Below are 21,407 nucleotides of genomic sequence, written 5' to 3' on the forward strand. Positions count from 1 at the left end.
ACCTTGCGGCCCACATACACAGGAATGCCAATAATCATTGCAGGAATAGCAATGCCAGCTATTAAAGCGATTCCGACAGGAGCACCAACCAGTGTTCCCAGTTGCCACAATATTTTCTTCTTTCGGCTCCAGGGTTTCTTCCCCCAAAAAGTACATCCTGATGGACTAACGGAAAAAATTATAATGTAAATAACTGCTGCAAAACACCACAATAACAAATTAGTGCAATATATTAAAACAATGACTATTTTTAAAAACTTCTCATAGTTAGGAGCTTTTTTCCCCTTTAAATTCTGAGTTCATTAAACTAAGGTAAGAACCACTATAAATTATATTAACAAGATATTGATATATCTTATTTTATATTATATTTTATTATTTAATCTATATTATATTAACAAGATACTGATAACTGAGATTCAGGTTAAAAATTTATCCCTAGTCCTCCATTACCCTCATACCCTTAAGTCAGTTTAATAGTAAATTAATGCAAAACATGCATATTTTTAGGCATCAATTATCTGATTATATCACAAACTCACTCTGTAGCCTAAATGATAAAATTTATGTATGGGAAAGTTCAATGAAGTATAAGGTAAGAACCACTGTAAATTATATTAACAAGATACTGATAACTGAGATTCAGGTTAAAAATTTATCCCTAGTCCTCCATTATCCTCAAACCCTTAAGTCAGTTTTTTAATAGTAAACTAATGCAAAACATGCATATTTTTAGGCATCAATTATCTGATTATATCATAAACTCACTCTGTGCCTAAATGATAAAATTTATGTATGGGAAAATTAAATGAAAGTATTTATGGGTCTAGCATAATTACACAGGGTATTACATACTTACTAGCATTCTAGTTTAACAAAAACAAATAAAGGAAATATCCATTTCCTATTTTGACTAGTTATTAATTCCAAATGACTAGCATAATAACTTGGTTTCTTTTAAATTTATTTAACTAGAATAAAACCAATCCCTTTAAGTATCTTATAAAACCCAAATTTAAGACAAGTTATTTTGTCTTACAATATAAAATTACATTTACATATAAATAGCTCCTTCTATAAGCTTACCTTAGATAATGCAAATCTGAGATTTCTTTCATACACAACCAACAAAACTCACAACCACAAACAGCACATGTCATGTGATTGCAGCTCCCATCATTCATCTTTATTATATAAGCAGCACATCGTGGACATGGCTTTATATCATCAGCTATTGGGAACATAGAGAAATCTATTAAGTACATAAAACTGGTCTAAAAATAACTTCTAGCAGTTTACCAATTGTAGCAATGTCAAAAAATCTTAAGATGTAGTTTGTTAACTTATAGCTTCAGCCTGCTGTTTTTAGTATATAAAGCATTTTTTCTTCCCTTCTAAGAAAACATACTTTACATTAAAATATCAAGTTATAAACATTTTTTAAACATAGTAGTAAAACAATGAGAACAAAGAATAAAAAAAGAATAAAAAGAGAAAGGAGAATCAAGGACAGCTCTAGGCAAATTGTGAACTACGTAAAGTTTGTCTTTGTCCTGGTCCCATAGAAGTCTTCTGAATGGTAGTTCCCAGTTCTAGAACTTTTCTAACCATCTTCCCTTAATTCAAATGTACACGTTCTGTATACTATTCCTTTAGTGAATGAACACTAACAGGAGGTGACAATTTGATATTAATCTGAGGTGCTATATCCAAAGCACTATGAATTTATTTCTTCTAATTACATCAGTTATAAGCACTATAAAAATAGCAAAACAGGTATCTTTAGAAAAGCAGCCTTTTCCCAGTATTTTACTTCACACACAAGAGAGATGGACCTTGCAAACAATCAGTACCCAAAATACAAGGAAGGAAGGAAGAGATTAAGGAAGGGTCATATGGCTATGAACGTTATAAACCATGGAAAACAGTTTCAGAATAAAAGCAATCATTGTTAGTTATGCTCATGACTTTTAAATTAGTTGTGTTTATCCTTTTTATTCATTTATTCACCCATTTACTCAACTGTTGTTGGTCTATGCTCCTTGTATAATAATATGGTTACAATGTACAATGGTGTCAAGTTAAAATCAAGTATAACATAACTTTAGGAAAATTATACAATTACTTTGCATGTTGGCATCTGTTTAAATAGTAACTTGTAATTACTATTAGCCAGCTATATTTTCCAACTACTCACAGTTAAGAAAAGATATTTATAGTGCTAACCACTGAATTTAAGTATTTGTTCCAATGTCTTACATTATAAGCATTAAGCTATATTCCATTCTTTCTACAAGTTTTATGGTCAAACTTTACCTGTGCTTTATCAGTTAATTCAGGTTTCCTTAGCACTTCTTCTAGGACCAAAGATGCTTTTTTTTTTTTTTTTTTTTTTTTTTTTTAACTTAAGATCTGGTCAATGCTCACAATTAGTATTTGTTTTAATGATTCAAGCAATTTTGAGCAAACTGATACTCTAAGCAGCCAGACCAGGACAATTGATAATTACTAGAATATAAAAATTAAAAATATCCATGTCATGATTTAAATGATCAAAAGAACATAAAGTCTGCATTTAACAATTTTAAACATTGGGGTATGACTAAAAAAAGCTGGCTTTTATGCCTGATACAACACGTAGTATACTAAATTAAGGAAATGCTAATCCTATCTGCTTAAGCAGCATGTTAATCGATAAACTTTCTCATTCCAGAGTATGCTCAAGTAGTAGGTATCTCAATAAGACGGGGGAGTAAAAAGACTCAAGCTTTGGTAATGATGCATGCAATCTTTGGAACAAACTGAAAGGTAACATCCCCATTTATTCTTACGGTTCTAAAAACACAAAACAGCCTTTTAATATGCTAAAATCACACATGAGAATTAATACCACAAGCAATGTATTTTTGATAGGTCTCTATATACTTGTACCCATATCTTTCACTCTCTGTATACTTATTTGTCTATGAAAGGCTGTTTAGTTTGCTTTGTGTCTTTCCTCAAAGCAACAAATTAGGAAAAACTTACTGTGCACATTATAGGATGATATATTTCTCTCCAAATACCCTCATGATGCAAAAATCCTAAATGAAATTGTTTATGGTTAGTTGATCCCCCATTCCCCAAGAATCAATTAAGCCACTGTTCCCCGATATGAAAAAGCTTCCCATTTCTATTTACAGTGTTTGGCTAAGCTTTCATCTTCTGTATCTTTTTGTTTACTGCTAAAATATGGGCCATTGTCATATTAAGAAAAAACAACAGGTTACAAAACACCATGTCCTCAAATGTTAACAATGATAATCTCTTAGGGTGGTAGCGGTAAGGGGACAGAGGCAGGAGTGGAGAGCCAATTAAATATTTTATTTGCATAAAATGGGAAAACTACATTAACAAAAATGAAAAATATGTGGTTCATTTAAAATTTAACTCCAAGTGCATAAACCTCCTAGTAGCTATAAAAAAGAGCCTCAAGTGGATGCAGTGCTGTCACAATTTAAACACATATATAAACATTATACTATAAATATTGTATTATTTTATAAACACAAATATTAATGTACTTTATGTAACTAAGCACACATTTATCTTCAGTGACTGGGGAAAAAAACAACTAATTATTATACCAATTAATATTAAAAGTAAAACTAGTTTTTTAGACTATCATGATACAGAAAACAATACCAAAATATCTGGAATAATAATAAAACCATTTAGATGGTAGCTTCCTTTTTAACTTTCTACGAGTCTGTGAGAAGCCAAGTTCACTACACTTTTTTTTTTTTTTTTAATTAATAGGGTCTTGTTCTGTCGCTCAGGCTAGCATGCAGTAGCACGATGTCAGCTCACTGCAACCTCCACCTCCTGGGGTCAGGCAATCCTCCACTTCAATCTCCCAAGTAGCTGGCACACACCACTAGAGATGTACACCACCACGCCTGGCTAATTTTTGTATTTTTAGTAGAGAAGGGATTTCACCATGTTGCCCAGGCTGTTGAAGTTTTAGAACTTCTGAGCTCAAGCAATCTGCCCGCTTTGGCCTCCCAAAGTGCTGGAATTATAGGCATAAGCCACTGCGCCCGGCCCTCACTGCATTTCTAATTCTTCCTCTTGTTTTTGGAAACAGGGTCTCACTCTGTCACCCAGGCTGGAGTGCAGTGACACAATCATATTTCATTGCAGCTTTGACTTCCTAGGCTCAAACGATCCTCCCACCTCAGCCTCCTGGCTTGCTGGGACCAGAGATGCCCATCACCACGCCCTGCTAATTTTTTAAATTTTTTGTAGAGAAGGAGTCTCGCCACATTGCCTAGGCTGGTCTCGAACTCCTGGGCTCAAGCGATCCTCCTGCCTTGGCCTCCCAAATTGTTGGGATTACAGGTGTGAGCCATTGCGCCCAGTCAAGATTTTTAAACAAACATGGAACAAATTCCAAATGAAGTTTTTTTTTTTAAAAACAATCGCCTTGAGACTATTTATTCCAACAATGTTATTGTTTGGCTAAAAGCATTTGGTAAGGTTTTCTTTCATAATTACCCTCAAAGCTCCTTTAGATAAAAGAAAAATCACTCATGATCATATAGTCACATCTTACTTTGCATCTATACCAAACCAATAATCCAACCTGGTATGATACTCTAGCTGCTAGACTTAGCTCTAAAGCAACTTTTAGTCATTCTCAGAAATCAAACTGATACTAAGCTGACATATCCTAAAAGTTATGCCAATGAGGCATTCCAGGGAAGCACTGCTGAAATAAACACAAAAACTCCCATGGTGACTACGTTGAGGAAGACCAATATTCATTTGGATAACTAAATCATGATTTATTTTAAAAAATAATAAAAGCCATTTCTGTCGTTTTTTAATTTAATGATAGCCCAGACATACTTAAATCTCTAGAAAGTGACTGTGGTTTCTCTAAGGTCCCCTACCTCGTATAGCAAAAGCACTTACTATGAGCCAGGAAATATTTCAACTATATGGACATAAGCATTATTAGTATCTTTATTTTATTATTATTATCATTATTTTTTGAGACGGAGTCTCACTCTGTCATCCAGGCTGGAGGGCAGTGGCACAATCTCGGCTCACTGCAACCTCTGCCTCCTGGGTTCAAGTGATTATCCTACCTCACCTCCCGAGTAGCTGGGGATTACAGGCGCCCGCCACCACGCCCAGCTAATTTTTGTATTTTTTTAGTGGAGACAGGGTTTCACCATGTTGCCCAGGCTGGTCTTGAACCCCTGATCTCAAGTGATTCGCCTGCCTCAGACTCCCAGAGTGCTGGGATTACAGGCATGAGCCACCGCGACTGGCCAGTATCTTTATTTTAAAGATGAGACAAGTAACTTGCTCAGGATTGCTCACGGAGTAAGTAGAGAATGTGGGATTTGAATTCAGGCAGTCTGATTCCAGAGTCATTCTCTCTTGCTCTGTATGACTGTGTATTCTGTGGCCAATAAATACACACCCCCAACTTGGAGGAGAGGAATATCATTTCCAAGTGAACTACCCAATGGCTACTGCTGACTCTTCAGGGAACAGTTTAGGTATATTCAGGTCCTCTCTGAATTGCTTCTGGACCCATACCTACAAATTAACACTAATACTACTGAGTTCCACAAATCTTTAGGAAAGAGAAGCAAATCAATCAGCAAACAAGTATAAAAAAAATTTATGTTACAAAAGTATTAAATGTCGAACATTCTGTGTTAAAATTTCATGTGACTTTTTTTCTAGTAGCATAAAGTACATGATTATCTCAATACACTGCTGGCAGGAATATAAATTATTTTTAGTAGAGATGGGGTTTCACCATGTAGCCCAGGCCGTTCTCGAACTCCTGGCCTTAAGTGGTCGGCCCGCCTCAGCCTCCCAAAGTACTGGGATTACAGGCGTGAGCTACCACACCTGGACAGATACCTTTATAATCAACAGTTTCAGACTATCTTTGGCTATCAGTTATATAAATCATCACGACACTTCCTTTTTTCCTGGACAATATAATCTTTCTAATTTCAGAACCACTTTCTTCCATAGGAAAGAATGAGTGCTTCTGGGATAGAAATGCACTTAAAAACACTTTCGGCAAGTGAAAGGAAAACAGGAATACTTAACTTTAAAAAGTTAAAATAACTAGTGTTTTGTGTCAAATATTTTATTAGAAAAAATTAGACATAAATACCTGCTGCTCCAGACTCTTGACTATAACTAATGGATGAAGAACGTATAGTTCTCAAACGTAAGCTCTGGGCTCTCTCTTGTCGAGCAGCATCACAGGTCTGGTTGGGGTGCCAAATCTGTTTACAGTGGTAGCAAAACTCTGTTCCACAGCCCTCTCGCCCACAAGTTAATTTTGGACAGCTGGCACATCCAAATGCTATCACAGCATATCTTGAAAGAACAAGAAAAATGATTTAAAATGTGACATAAAACAAGAGATACTCATTTCAAAAAGTATCCAACTAAAGATTATTCCTGAAAAACATTTTCTATTTATACATTAGCAAACAGTCATAAGCACAATCTCACCAATATAAAAATGGGGGAAAATGAAGTTTACAAATGAAGATATATAAATGGCATAAAATATTTTAAAAGTTCAATTTTTAACTTTCAGGGTTTTTTTTTTAGATTCAGGGTTTTTTTTTTTAGATTCAGGGGGTACATGTGCAAGTTTGTTACATAGGTCTATTGCATGATGCTGAGGTTTGGGCTTCTAATGATTCTGTCGCCCAAATAGTGAACACAGTAACTGACAGGCAGTTTTTCAACTCTTGCCCCTCTCCCTCAAATTTTAAGTAGGATACCAAATTGCATTTAGCCTAATCTCAATTTTATAAAAAACCATATTAAATTAGTACAGTATTGTATGCACACACACAAAAAAAGACTAGAAGGAAAAACACCAAAAATCTTAATAATGGTTTTCTTGGTATTGGGTTTTAATTTTCTTGTTTATATGTTTATACATTTCTGATTTTCTACAATTACTTGTTGAAGTGGAAAAAGTTAAAAGAAAAAAAGATTGCCTGTTTAAAAATGTAGTGACTATAGGTTAGTTTTAACTGTCAGGTAATGGCATACTGTGCCAATTTATAAATTTTGTGATAATTTTGTATGTATGCAGAAGTCACACATTTTTCTTCCTAAGATGCATGGCAAAAGTGGTCTTTGGTGCCAATCTCCTGCCAAAAAATAAAAAAAAAACTGTTTTTTCTTCCTTCGGATTAAAGACTGAGAACTGTAGATTCATGACTAGCATGAATACCTTTCTCCGAGTTAATATTTCTGACACTTTAAAAACTTATGACTTAACTTCTAGGCATTCTTTGGCATTTATCCCAAACAAATGAATATTTGTGCTCACACAAAAACTTGTACACTAATGTTCAAAGCAGCCTTATTCAGAATAACCAAAACTGGAATGAGCCCAGATGACCTTCAAAAGGTAAATGGTTAAATAAGCTATAGTGCATACACACTACCATCAATAAAGAAAGTACTGATGCAAGTAACACCTTAGGTGACTCTTCAGAGAATTACACCGGGTGAAAAAAGTCAATCTCAAAATGTTACATACTGTATGATTCCATTTACATATTTTTGAAATGTCAAATAGATTAGTGGTTGCCAAGGATTAGGAATGGGGACTGGGGAGGGGAAAGAGTGGGGGGAAGTACATGTGATTATAAGAGAGCAACACAGGTCAGGCATGGTGGCTCACACCTGTAATCCCAGCACTTTGTGGGGCCGAGGTGGGCAGATCACTTGAGGTCAGGAGTTCAAGACCAGCCTGGTCAACATGGCAAAACCCCATCTCTACAAAAAATATTTTAAAAATTAGCCGGGAGTGGTGGCACACACCTTTAATCCCAGCTACTTGGGTGGCTGAGGCAGAATTGCTTGAACTTGGGAGGCAGACGGAGGCTGCAGTGAGCCAAGATCACACCACTGTACCAAAAAAAAAAAAAAAGAAAGAAAGAAAAAAAGGAGTAAAATGAGGGATCTTTGTTGTGATGGAACTGTTCAGTATCTTGACTGTGGTGGTGGATACACAAACTTAAACATGATAAAATACTTATAACTAAATACACTGTGCAGAAATAACTAGAAGTAAATCAGGAAATTTGAGTGAGATTGGTAGATTGTATCTATGCCAATATCCTGGTTCTGATATTGTTCTATAACTTGTGCAAAATGGCACCACTGAGACAAACAGTGAGAAGGGTACATACGATCTCTGAATTATTTCTTACAACTGCATGTGAATCTACCATTACCTCTATAAAACTTTCAATTAAAAAATTTCTAGAAGTTTCTAGTTCGCTTTGAAAGCAGCAACAATTAAGTTTTATCAATGCATGTCTTTTGTAAATACTAAACATTTCCTTTTGCCTGGAAATTTAGGGGAGTTTTCAGAGCTGTCAATAAAATTTAAGTAATAATTATAACTGAGATTGCAATTAAGTTTCAAGATATTCTATAAAATTGTGCAGGATTTTAAGAGTCAGGGCGTTTCCTCCATTTTTGGACTTGTTGATCCCTTAGTACCACACTCTTTTTTTTTTGAGACAGAGTCTCGCTTTGTTGCCCAGGTTAGAGTGCAGTGGCGCGATCTCGGCTCACTGCAATCTCCACCTCCTGGGTTCAAGCTATTCTCCTGCCTCAGCCTCCCAAGTAGCTGGGACTACAGGCGCCCACTACCACGCCCAGCTAATTTTTTTGCATTTTTAGTAGAGACGGGGTTTCACCGTGTTAGCCAGGATGGTCTTGATTTCCTGACCTTGTGATCTGCCCGCCTCGGCCTCCCAAGTACCATGTACTCTTTAAACACATCTTAAATTCCATCTTATTTCTGATAGACCAATTATCTAATTACCATTCTCTATCACAGATATGTTCAAACAGGATTGAATTAAAGGCAATTTATAATCAGCAATGGGTAATTTAACAAAGCTTCATTTCCCTGAGCTTTAAAATTTCCAAGACAGCTTATTCATCGCAGTCCCAGATAAAGAAAAAAGACCCTATTTTTTAATCAAAGTTTTAATTTAAAGTATCTATAAGCTAAAGTGTAGTCTTTGTTTTAAAACAATAATGTCAGTGAAAAGGAAATGGCATTCTCTTCCAAACTTTTTCTCTACCTACCTTTTATTGAAGGAAGGAAGAAGGAAAGAGGAGGGGCAGAATGGGGAAATCTGTGTATGCAGGAGACAATGCCAAAACTGTTTTCTGAAGTCGGTTACAATTTACAAAGGCAGCAAAGAAGTTTTAGCGTGGCCAGTTCAAATTCTACTTCCACCACTTAATACTTGTGTAATTTTAAGTAAATTACATTATCTCCCAACAACTAAGTTTTCCCATACATAAAACAGGCATTCACTTTAGTTTGGCTTAGCCTCAGTATTCAGCCAAAATAATCTTTGGCTTTGGCCTTGGCCTTTAGAATGCCAAATAAGCACATGGCTGCTTTGATGACATTTCTCATAGCTCTGCACTTGTGCTTGACTAATGACCATTTGATCATACAAGTGACTATCATTTCTACATAAGTAATATAAATAATGTGTTATTAGGATTGAATATTAATATCTGAATACTCATCTTAAAATAAATATTGGTTGGCATTTTAGACATAACAATAGAAATCTTTTATATGGTAACATTTTACTGGATAACTGAGTAACTTAACTATAAATGTCCAGTATGTTGCAAGAGTAAAATGCTATAATCTTTGTGATGACTGTAAAAGCCAAATTTAGGTACATGCTTAACTTTCAAATAATTAAATAGGAAAACAATTTAGAGCTAATATGAACACTGAGAGTGCTTTATCTATATAAATTTAGGAAGAATATATCGTTTCTAAGCAAATAAGTATTTATAAAAATATACAAGGCAGATTAATAGATATTAGGTTACATATAATTCTAACCTTTGTAGAAGGCTGCTCAATATACTAGTATTCATAGCACTACACAAACTTTAAAGAACTGACCTAATTTTTAATTAATGATTTAAGTAAAAAAAAATTAATGAATTAAGTTTTTTAAAAAAGTACTTCTTTTTGACAAGAAGAATTAAAAGCAGAACATCAACCTCGCCGTTTAAAAATTTCATGACAAGTTCCAAAATCTGGTACAATTTCCATAAAAACATGAAGGGGTTTGGCAAGAAAACAGAGAAAACCGTGGACCTAAAGCATATTTTCTTCTCAAATTTTTCCTTGTATTTCTAACTCTGTTCAGATCTTCTCAATAATTAAATTTTAAAACAGCTTCATAAATTGCTTTCAGATGATAATTCCTTACAAGTTGAGTCTAGAGACATAAACTCATGAAAATGGCTGCTTATAGAGAACAAGATTTTTGAGATTTATCCAAACTTTATACCAAATACAATGTTCCTCCTATAAAATATATTACTATAAAACTTTCTCTTGAATTATATCAATAGTGATGATATTAAAGTGAATATCTATTTAGAATTTTTAAAATACACAGTATAAAATATACATATATACACACGGTATATTTAATTAGGAGCAAACTAATAGCTGGTAGTGTAGGGGAAATTACTAACCCTGCATTATCATGTCAAACATTTAATATTTGATTGCCAGGTTTTGTTTTGTTTTGTTTTGTTTTTTTTAAGCAGAGTCTTACTCCGTCACCCAGGCTGGAGCACAGTGGTACAATCTCGGCTTGCTGCAACCTCCACCTCCCAGGTTCAAGTGATTCTCACGCCTCAGCCTCCCAAGTAACTGAGATTACAAGCGTGAGCCACCAGACCCGACCAATTTTTGTACTTTTATTTTTTATTTACTTTTGAGATGGAGTCTCACTCTGTTGCCCAGGCTGGAGTGCAGTGGCACAATCTCGGCTCACTGCAACGTCCGCCTCCCGGGTTCAAGCTCAGATTACAGGCGCGCATCACCATGCTTGGCTAATTTTTTTTGTATCTTTAGTAGACACGGGGTTTTGCCATGTTGGCTAGGCTTGTCTCGAACTCCAGACCTCAAGTGATCCGCCCACCTCAGCCTCCCAAAGTGCTGGAATTACAAGTGTGAGCCACCACACCCAGCCTCAATTTTTTGTATTTTTAGTAGGGATGGGGTTTTGCCATGTTGGTCAGGCTGGTCTCAAACTCCTGGCCTCATCTGCCCACCTTGGCCTCCCAAAGTGCTGGGATTACAGGTGTGAACCACCACTCCTGGCTTCATTTCTGATTTCTTTTAATTTTTCATAACTTCAATCTCTTAAGATAGCTATCTTAAAGCACTGTTATCTCTATACTCCCTATGATTACTTATAATCATAATTCCTCCACTTTGATAATGAAGCTGAAGTTAAAAGAAATAAAGTGAATTGGCTAGTCATTAAGGGGCAGGGCTGGATTTGAACAAATCTCCATTCAGTGCCCGGCCCTTGATTGCTAGTTTTTAAAAATTAACTAAAAATTTCCATTTATTCTTGTATCCCAGAAGTTCATCATACTATGACGGAGATACCTGACTTTGGCCACCTGGCATTTGGTCAAAATATATCCCCCAAACTAGCAAATAATAAAAAGACTTGTGAGATTAAAATAAGATTATACATATGTAGTGTTTGTGTGTCTGTGAAGAGAGATGAGGAGAGAGGAAGACAGAGGACAGGTAGGGTTACGGGGGTAGAGAGAAAAGGAGAGTTTAGTTCACGGCATGTTATATTTACTCAAATGTTAAAGTACCAACATTTTATGCTACTTCTCAGTATTTTTTAAATGGAAAAGGTAAGATGTCTTACCCCTAGAACTAAACATTCAAGTCTTACTGAATTTATACAAATTCCGAAGAAAAACATGATTACTTTAATAATACTGACGAAATGTTTTCATAAATGTATAATCTGACAACAAAAGTTAGAGCAGTTTGTCTAGTAGTTTTTTCTCACACTAACACTTATTGAGTGCTCCTATGTAGGTGTTTCACATTCATATGTATTCAATCCTAACCATAACAGTATTAGGCACGTTCTGTAATATATCAAGGAATTAAATGTACCTGGCATTCACACATTTTGAAAACAGATTGTCAGGCCTCTTGAAGATGACGTTCCTTTTGTGGGAGCTGTATTTACTTGCCATTGAAAAATAACTCTCAAATTATAATGGAAGCAAATGGTAAAAGTAAATTAAATACAAGACACTTGCTTTATAGAAAATTCCAGGAGTCTCTCTGCTCTGGTATTTCCAGATACTTATTTCCAAATAAGTGTTATTTGGAAAAAGAACAGGCTCAATAGAAGGTCATGGAAATAACTGAACATCTCTGACTCAAACAGCCCCCAGACCTTAGTTTAGTGGTTAGCTCCATTTCCTTCCATGGTCCATTATTTAATTCAAGCCTTACTTTCCTTCTCTATCCTTCAGCTGAAGGTCTCTAGCTACTGTACTTGAAATGCTTAACCTAGGAGTGGATGGACAGCAAGAAAGTGGGGAAGACAGGAAGGGGCTGAAACAGCAGTCTCTCCAGAAGTATCTTCTGTTCACTGCATTGTTAACAGGTGACCCACACTAAGAACTCAGTGGTCAAGTTAGGAAAATGCCAAGTAAAATTAAAGTGGTTTTTGTTTTCTATTATAGGATTTGCTAAAACAATGAACATACCAATGTTCAGTACATAGTATGCAGTATTTTCTTAATTTATTTAAATTAAGTCATTTATAGTATCTCCTGGGAGAATTTCATAGTACTATGTTTTACAAATTATACTATTGATAACATCAAGCAAGTAGGGATACCAGCTAGGGTGATATATTCTACCTGGAGCAAATTCCTTGTGAGGAACAAGTAAGAAGAAAAAAAACATACCTAACATGAAATGTAATCCTAAGAAAGACATGACAGTCTCAATAAATATTTTGATTACAAAATGACACTGTCTCTCATGTCACATCGATTAAAAGAGAATGAAGAAAAAGTATCTGTAAGTCCAAAATAATTTTTTAAAGCATAAAGCTTTTAACATACCTTTCCAGAACTTTCTTTGTTCTTTAAAGGTAAGAACAGAAAGAAAATATAATCAGAAATAGCAAAATTATTTGATCCAGTTAAGGGGAACAGTCAAGTTTTATATCAGAATCAAGAGGCTCATGTTTCTACTTTAACGTTTTGATTATTCCAGTGAAAAAGGAATGACTTACTTAATATACTTGAGAGAAGGTCTAGACAAAGGGAGGTTCATCTCCTGGTTCCCTTTTTTAGGATTTGCAACCTGCAGACAGGATGCATTCTGGTTCTTTTTTCAACTATATGCTGCAGGAGAGGCCTTCAGTTGTTCTCAGGGATACATGCCTGAGACTAGTTGGGGAAGTCTGTCCAATTTAGGGATGAAGTGTTAGCCAGCCATTTTGGCTGCATATCCAAAGCTACATTCTTTAGTCAACTAATTAGAGAAAGCTGACATGTCTCCTGTGTCATATATTAACATGGTTTTGAATGAGGGTGGAGGGGAAGAATGTTATTTTTATTGACTCATTAAAACACCACCAAAAATCTTAGTATCAACTAACAATGTTTGGTATAGGAGTAATATACAGATTGAGCATCCCTAGTCAAAAAATTCAAAATCTGAAATGCTTAAAGTTTATTACACTGTCAGAAGACATAGAAAATGTGATTTTTAAACTTCAAAGAACTACCCACATAGTATATTTAATTATTTAGTGTTAAAATATACCTGGGTTAATTTTATGGTTAGGAAGAATAAACTAAAAATAGCACTCTCAGTTCAAGCTATTAACTCTTATAATATGTTTATGTATGTGTGTTCTAACACATACAATTTATCACTAGTCATGAATTACAACTTCCCCTGAAATGTAGTTTATTCATTATGGCTCTTTATACCCTAAATCTGTTTTCTAAGTCCCATGTACTTGTTTTCTCTGGATAAAATCAAAGTAGGATCTGTGATCTCTGCAAAATTTGTAAAAGGTCTACAACAGCATTTCCAGCATGTCAAAAGATAGTCAAGGGATAGCTAAAACACATCTTTGTAGGATGAGAATGAGTTACACAGACATTAATTAGAATTCTAAAAATACATGTTATTTAGTCCCTAAGTCTATGGCCCTATTTTTTTTAATCCATTAAGAACAATATTCTCCACCAGAGTAAGTTATCATTGAAAGCCATTTAAATGTCATAGCAAACCAGCTTGAAGCTTACACAAAGCCAATTATAGTTGATCACATTACCCAAATGTATATGAGTTATGTTAGTAGCATACAGTCACGCTGGTTCATTGAACAATTTTTTATTGAGCATGAGGTTAGCCTGTGGTTCCAAAAACAAAAAGGAACTTTTCTGGAGGATCCTTGGGAGGCTCAGAGACAATAAATCATTAATTATGTCCCAGTATAATAAATGTTCTTGTATATTCAAAGCTCCCCAGCAAAGTCAGAAGAACTCACATGGGATGACAGGGATAATGTGCGCTGGTAGCAGGGTGGCCTTAGCCAACTGAAACATGGCCTTAGCCAACTGAAACAGGTGATAGAAACTAAAACAACAACTTTTTGCTCATCTGCCTAGACAATGTACAAACTAGGACTCCAAGGCAGAGGGTAATCAGATATTTTTATTCAAGGCAGCTTCTATGCTTCTCCTCCTTGCACACTGGGATCCCTCCCCCAGTTTTTCTCCCTAACTATGGCTGGATTTTTCTCTGAACCTGTGAGGACTGGCATGTTCTAGAAGCTGTCTAGCTAGACTTACTCTGGTTAAATCACAGCACTCAAATTTGGTCCCCTGGGCCCCTCCTCAAGTGGGATTTTTAGAAATACCGTCCTTCAAACAAGTATGATCAGTCCTAGCCCTCAAAAGAGTGGAAAGAATATTAGGCCAGAAACCCCAAGAGATCTTAAATGGAAACCAGGTCAGATAGAACTCTTTTCTACTCTGTGGTAAGGACAGTATTTCTCAAGGTGTGTTAAACTGTATGTTTAAGTAAAATTAATGTCAGATACAGAAAATGTCCATACCTATAAATAACAAATGCAAAAGAAAAAATTCATAATTTCACATCTAGCATTTCTGGAAAAGAACCTTTCAAGTGTGTTATATAATAAAAGGGTTAAATACTACATATATGCCTATGGTCCTGGCACCGTGGCTAAACATTTTTATAAAAATCAAATATTCAGAAATTTACCAATATTTCTTATGCCAGATTTAAATAAAAAATGGGGTCTTAATTTTTAAAAAGGGGGGTCCTCTGTGTGTTTCAAAGGCTTCAGTAAGCTTCAATAGGTCAGGGATTTTTGTCTTGTGTTCATTAATAAACCTCCAGTTCCTGGTACATAGGTGCATTAAATATTTGAATGATTATCTGATTTTTTAAAAAAAGCAAAACTTTGGAAATAGAGATGAAGAATAATAAGTAAGAGCAATGACAAGCTTACTGTGTGCTAGGAATTTTGCTAGTAATAGCATTAAAGATCTCACTTAATCCTTATAACAACAAGATAGGATAGGGACTCAAAATCAGGTATTTACAGCTCATAATAAGTAAAGCTAACTTTTAATGAGGGCTTGTGTAGTATCCTATGAAGTATACACACAAATTTTATATTATTGGGTGACATTTTCTTCAAAACACAATCATAAAACCTACATCACCAAGTATGTGAAATACGACCATAACAACTAACAGAGCAGTATAAGTCAAATATAAAATAAAATACACAAAAGTAATCTCTGTGACTTTTTTTCCTCTGTCCTTTGTGGGTAAGACTATGACAACCAATAACACCAAAAATTAATGTATGGCCAAATTAATCACGGATGATTATTTGTTAAATTTATATAATAATCACGTGGTTGTTTTCATAGTAACAGAGTCTAGTAAAGCAAGTGTTTCTATTATTTTATGATATTTTATATGAGTTAACATTTGAATTATCATCTCTAAAATATTAATACTGAGCCATTTTACTTTTTAACAATGAAGTCTCAATGAGAAGAAAATGTGCCAAAATATCCCGAAGTATGAGTTTCTGAAAAAAATTATTTTTATTAAGAAATATCACATATAAAAAAGGTTTATAAAGAATAGTAAAATAATACTCCTGTATGTACCACTGAAGTTAAGAACATTATCAGCAGGATGATCATTAACTCACAATCTAAACTGGAACACTTGAGAAAGAAATGTAGTGCTATTAAAAATTGTATCAGTATACTAAGCATGAACTGGAAATCAGAACCTTTATTTATCAGTGGCTTTAGAAGTAACTTGGTTACCCCCGAAGTTCACATCCCCTCTTCCTACTCTCAAGAGGTAACCAATAAAACTAAATATATTTATCTATTCTACTGTTAATGAACATTTTTTTGTTGTTGTTATTGTGGAACATCTCTGTACAAATCTCCTGGTACACAAGTAAAGATTTTCTCTACAGTACTTACCTAGGAGTTGAAATTCTCAGTTGTAGAATAAATGTGTGTTCAATTTTAATACACAATGTGGCAGTAGGTTAATCATTCACCTATATTTTCTTTTAATTTTTTCCTTTTATTTATATAACCTACACCTCTGTAATCTGTTTTGATTTTAATATATGTGGTGACAATCTAATGTTTTCCCCCTCAAATAACTAATTTTCATAATTCTATATGTTGAATAATCAATTCTTTTCCAGTTGGTTTGGCATGTTTCCCCTAAAATCAAGTTCTTATACAAATTATAATTTGCTTTAGCCCTACCTATTGTGTTCAATTAGGTTGCTAGTATTAACCATATATTATGATGACATTACCAATCAATCTAGTACAAGATAATATACAGCAATTAAGTGACCAGAAGGTTTGTGTCCCTGAATTTATTGTCTTAATATCTCCTGGCCAAAGGCTGTGACAACTTAAGTCTCCTTTTCCTTTATCATTGTCAGAATTTTTTTTTTTTTTAAAGACAGGGCTTTGCTCTGTTGCCCAGGCTGGAGTATAGTGGCGCAATCACGGCTCACTGCAGCCTCGACCTCATGGGTTCAAGTTACCTTCCCATCTTGGCCTCCCAAAGTGCTGGGATTACAGGAATGAGCCACCACGCCCACTTGTAGATTTTTTTTTAAGCTATTAAAAATTTAGAGGAATGTATGAAGCACCTCTTGCACCCTGGGGTTCTATGAAGGATAGACAGAAAAATCACACTCTTTCTGTAGATGAAACATAACACAGACATATTCCTCAGTACCTGAACTCTTGCTATGGGAGTATTTGTTATAATGACTCACAAAAAGTTTTTTTAAAACTAAAATTTGCTATCCTACTTGAAATCTACTCTAATTTCAAGAGTATAACTTGCACATGTGCACCAGTGGAAATGCACACTTGCACCTGTGAAAACGTTATGCAGGGGTCAGTCCATGGGATCAAGGGCGATTCAATCGTATCTAAGCTGTTTTTCTGTCAGAATACTGTCTTCTGCTCAAGTTATTTAAAGCTACTGTTCATTATTCCTATTTTCTTCCCACCTTTTTCTTGAAAATTTAGCCCTGCATACGTCCCAGAGTTTGCTTCTGCCATTACACCTGGAAACACAGCTAACCTTGGCCCAGTTTAGACAGCATCCATAACATATTTTGTTGTTATCTATATTACAGTACAAGCTCCCTGCAGTATAGGACAGCATAATTCAAATCTAATAATGAATAATATCTGAATCCTACATACAACTAATTCATAAAATATTAATTAGGTAATTTTTAAATGTTGTATATTACATAGAAATCCTTGGTGGATGGTAAAGTGTTAGTGATACCTGGGAAAATTGGGATTTGCACAGGCAGGAAACACTACTTTTCTCATTTAAAATTATGGAATGCAGGTTAGATGCGATCTGAAAATTCACTACTCAAGAAACTTTTAAATAGTGGATTTGATTCAGGTAATGAGTCTTGAAATTGTAATTTGATAAATGAAACTCACATCCCAGTCTTGCCTCTGAGATTATACCCAGATAATCTTGGAAGTTCTAGGTTTCCCCAAACCTTACTTATAATCTCTGGTTTACTAATAGTATGCTACGTATCACATTAATTGTTTGTGGCTTTTACTATTCCTGAATAGTATATGACTACTGTTTCCCTAATTCTGACAACTGTACACAATAAATACTCTATAAACAGGAGCTGCTCACCAACATAATAATCAAATATATAAGCAAAATTATTTTATTTTAAATGTTGAGAATATGGTATGTGTAATTCAAAAACCTGAGGCAAATCCAATATTACATAACCCCTAGAACTTGAGACTAGCAAATGCTTACGTATATCAACATGAACACATCACACTGTGGCACATGCTAAGGTAGGTACCTTTCAAAAGGGCCATTTATCTCATATGAGAAACATGTCAACAAAGAGAAAAAAAATAAAGAAGAAGGTCATTTGAATTTATGACCACAAATAACCCCCTCATCACAAACAAACCTGATCATTTCATCTGTTATTCCAAAATAAAAATTCTCCAAATGGATGAGAAAACCAATTTTGTATACAACTAGATCCTGTACTCTACCACCTTACCCTTTCCTTCTAAAAGTGCTCAGTGAGTATGTAATGCAGAGACGATATAGAAATGAGTAAGATAGGATCACTGCCTTTAACACCTAGCATAGTGCCTGACATATGGTGTGCACTCAACATGTCTGTTGAATGAATTCTCCAGCATGTAAAAATTTTTCTTTTGAGTAATAGCAAATTATTTTATCCACAGAGAAAAAAATTAACTCAAGAAAAATCAAACATTATCTTCTTACCCACAGTCTGGAGCTGGACACCACCTACAATCAGGATCTGCAACAAGCCACCGTCTAAGCATAAATTCTTCGTATTTTTCCATCAAGACATCATCACTTAATATCAAGCGAATATCATGGGGATTAAACCGTTCAGTACATTCTGGGCAACTAATATTAACTCTGCTTTCAGAGATTTCTATCCTTAAATATTGTCGTAAGCAATCCACACAAGATCTGTGATGACAAGTCATTATATCAGGAAATCTGTCTTTAGAATGCCGCAAAAGGCACAAAGGGCACTCTATGAAGTCTCCAATTTGTTTGCTGATGGAAGTTAATCCATTGTCAGAAGAGGTATTTGTAGAGAAAATGGAGTTCTTATCAGTACACATTTCAGAATGTATACTTTCAATACTTGCAATTCCATCCACCCCGCCATTTAGCTCCCTTGATTTACGTTTGTTATCTTTTTTCCTCCGAAACAGGGAGCCTATTGAAATTCTTCTTTTTTTGGGTGCCTTTTTGACTGAAGGCAAGCTCACAGATGAAGCAGAGGACTGAAGATCTCGATCTGAACCCATTTGCCGATGTAAACTCATGTCTAAAATGCTTGTTAGAATTGAGACAGGGTCAGTGTTTACACACAGCCCTTCATTATATTTAGAGATAAAACCTATTTCTTGTTCTTGCATTCACATTAAGTCATGATGTAAGAATATCCTACTTGGTTCCTTCAGAGAATTCTTGAAAAGTTCGATTTACAGAAGACTGCTATCATGGATGTTCTGAAAAATAAAAAATAAAAAAATCAAGATCATTTAATTGTATTGTTTGTATATTTTTATAAATATGAAATTTCAAACAAGTATGTTTCTTAACCATTAGTAGTAGTTGTTTTTTTTAACAAGGCCAATTTATTAAATAGTCTATAAGAAACTACAAGACTAATGCTGAAATAACAACAAGGGCATTCTTTAATCTTAATAAAAGATTCTAGATTTGAGCTGACCTAACTATTATTAAAATCTGAGAAAAAACTTCTGGTCATTATCACTCTGACTTCAATGATTTCTCACTGCCTTTAGCAGGTCTTTTTGTTGTTGTTTATAACTGACCATCAAGTATACATGCAAATACAAAGGGCTAAGAATAGCTTACACAATCTTGCAGAACAAAGTAGGGAAAGGGCTCTAACACCGCCAGATATAATGACTTCTTATAAAGTTACAGTAATTAACATAGTGTGCTATGCCACAAGGATGAATACAAAGACCAGTGGAACAAAAAGTAGTCAAGAAAAAGTCCCATATAGGCCAGGCGCGGTGGCTCACGCCTGTAATCCCAGCACTTTGGGAGGCCGGGATGGGCGGATGACAAGGTCAGGAGATTGACACCATCCTGGATAACACAGTGAAACCCTGTCTCTTTTAAAAATACAAAAAACTAGCCGGGTGTGGTGGCAGGCCCCTGTAGTCCCAGCTATTCGGGAGGCTGAGGCAGGAGAATGGCGTGAACCCGGGAAGTGGAGCTTGCAGTGAGCCGAGATTGCGCCGCTGCACTCCACCCTGAGCAACAGTGCGAGACTCCATCTCAAAAAAAAAAAAAAGTCATATATATGTATATGAGACTTGATTTATGACAAAGGTGATGTTGCTGAGAACTGAGAATAAATGGCCTTTAAAAAAAGAAAAATACTATGTCTACTGGTTATCCACCTGAGAAAAGAAACTTGATAGATGGATGGCTCACCCATGTGTGAAAATCAATTACAGATGGTTTACAGATCTAAATATAAAGCTTCTAGGAGACAAAAGAGACTATTTCTATGAAAAAATTCTTAAACAGAACATACAAGAATACCAACCATAAAATAAAAGACTGATAAACTGGACTAGAATAAAATCAACAGACAGTATTAAGGGTATGGGAGGAGACTTTTGCCACATATAACTAATAAAGGCACAGTGCCCAGACTATGTAAAGAATGCTTACAAATCAATAAGAAAACATAGACAATCCAATAGAAAAACGGGCAGGGGACTTAACAAGCATTTCACAAAAGGATATGAAAAGTGCTCAACATCATCAGTCATCAGGAAAAAACACATTAATGCCACATTCAGAGACAACACACCTAATAGGATGGCTAAAATTAAAAGACTGACATTTCCAAGTGTTAGCAAGGATGTGGAAGAATAGGGACTCTCTTACACTACTCGTGGGAGTGTAAAATGGCACAATTACTTTGGAAAACTGCTTAACAATATCTATCAAATTGGAACAGAGATACCCTATTACCCAACAATTTCACTCCTAGAAAGGAATGCATAAGAAAAATGAATGTACACATACATTAAAAGACATACTTAACAATGCTCACAATAGCATTAGTAATAATATTCAAAATATTGGAAACAACCCATAATTTTATCAACTGTAGAATTAATACATAATTTGTGGTATATTCACACTCTAAAGCAATGAAGCAATGAAAAGGAACAAAATACTGCTACACATAAGACAGGACTCTCATACAAAAGAGTATGTGGTATAATTCTATTTATAAAAAGTTCCAAACAGAGAGAATTAATGTACAATGTTAGGAGTCAGGATT

At 35.0% G+C, this 21,407-nt stretch overlaps 1 protein-coding gene across 15 annotated transcripts in view; it reads right to left on the reverse strand.

Moving 5' to 3' along the window:
• RNF19A (ring finger protein 19A, RBR E3 ubiquitin protein ligase) overlaps nt 1–21,407 on the reverse strand; it is a 93,418-nt gene that overhangs the window by 51,997 nt on the left and 20,014 nt on the right. For 13 of the 15 annotated variants that reach the window (XM_063816482.1, XM_063816483.1, XM_063816486.1 and 10 more), the window contains exons 2-5: nt 18,812–19,578; nt 6,188–6,396; nt 1,087–1,231; nt 3–165 (exon numbers count right to left, since the gene is read on the reverse strand). In XM_063816482.1, the coding sequence (XP_063672552.1) occupies nt 3–165; nt 1,087–1,231; nt 6,188–6,396; nt 18,812–19,485 (1,191 nt within the window). In that variant the 5' untranslated portion in view covers nt 19,486–19,578. The remainder of the gene's footprint in view (nt 1–2; nt 166–1,086; nt 1,232–6,187; nt 6,397–18,811; nt 19,579–21,407) is intronic. The other 2 variants (XM_063816488.1, XM_063816489.1) reach the window with 1 other exon arrangement.

Source organism: Pan troglodytes, chromosome 7 (genome assembly GCF_028858775.2).
Source record: "Pan troglodytes isolate AG18354 chromosome 7, NHGRI_mPanTro3-v2.0_pri, whole genome shotgun sequence".
Taxonomy (NCBI): Eukaryota; Metazoa; Chordata; class Mammalia; order Primates; family Hominidae; genus Pan; species Pan troglodytes.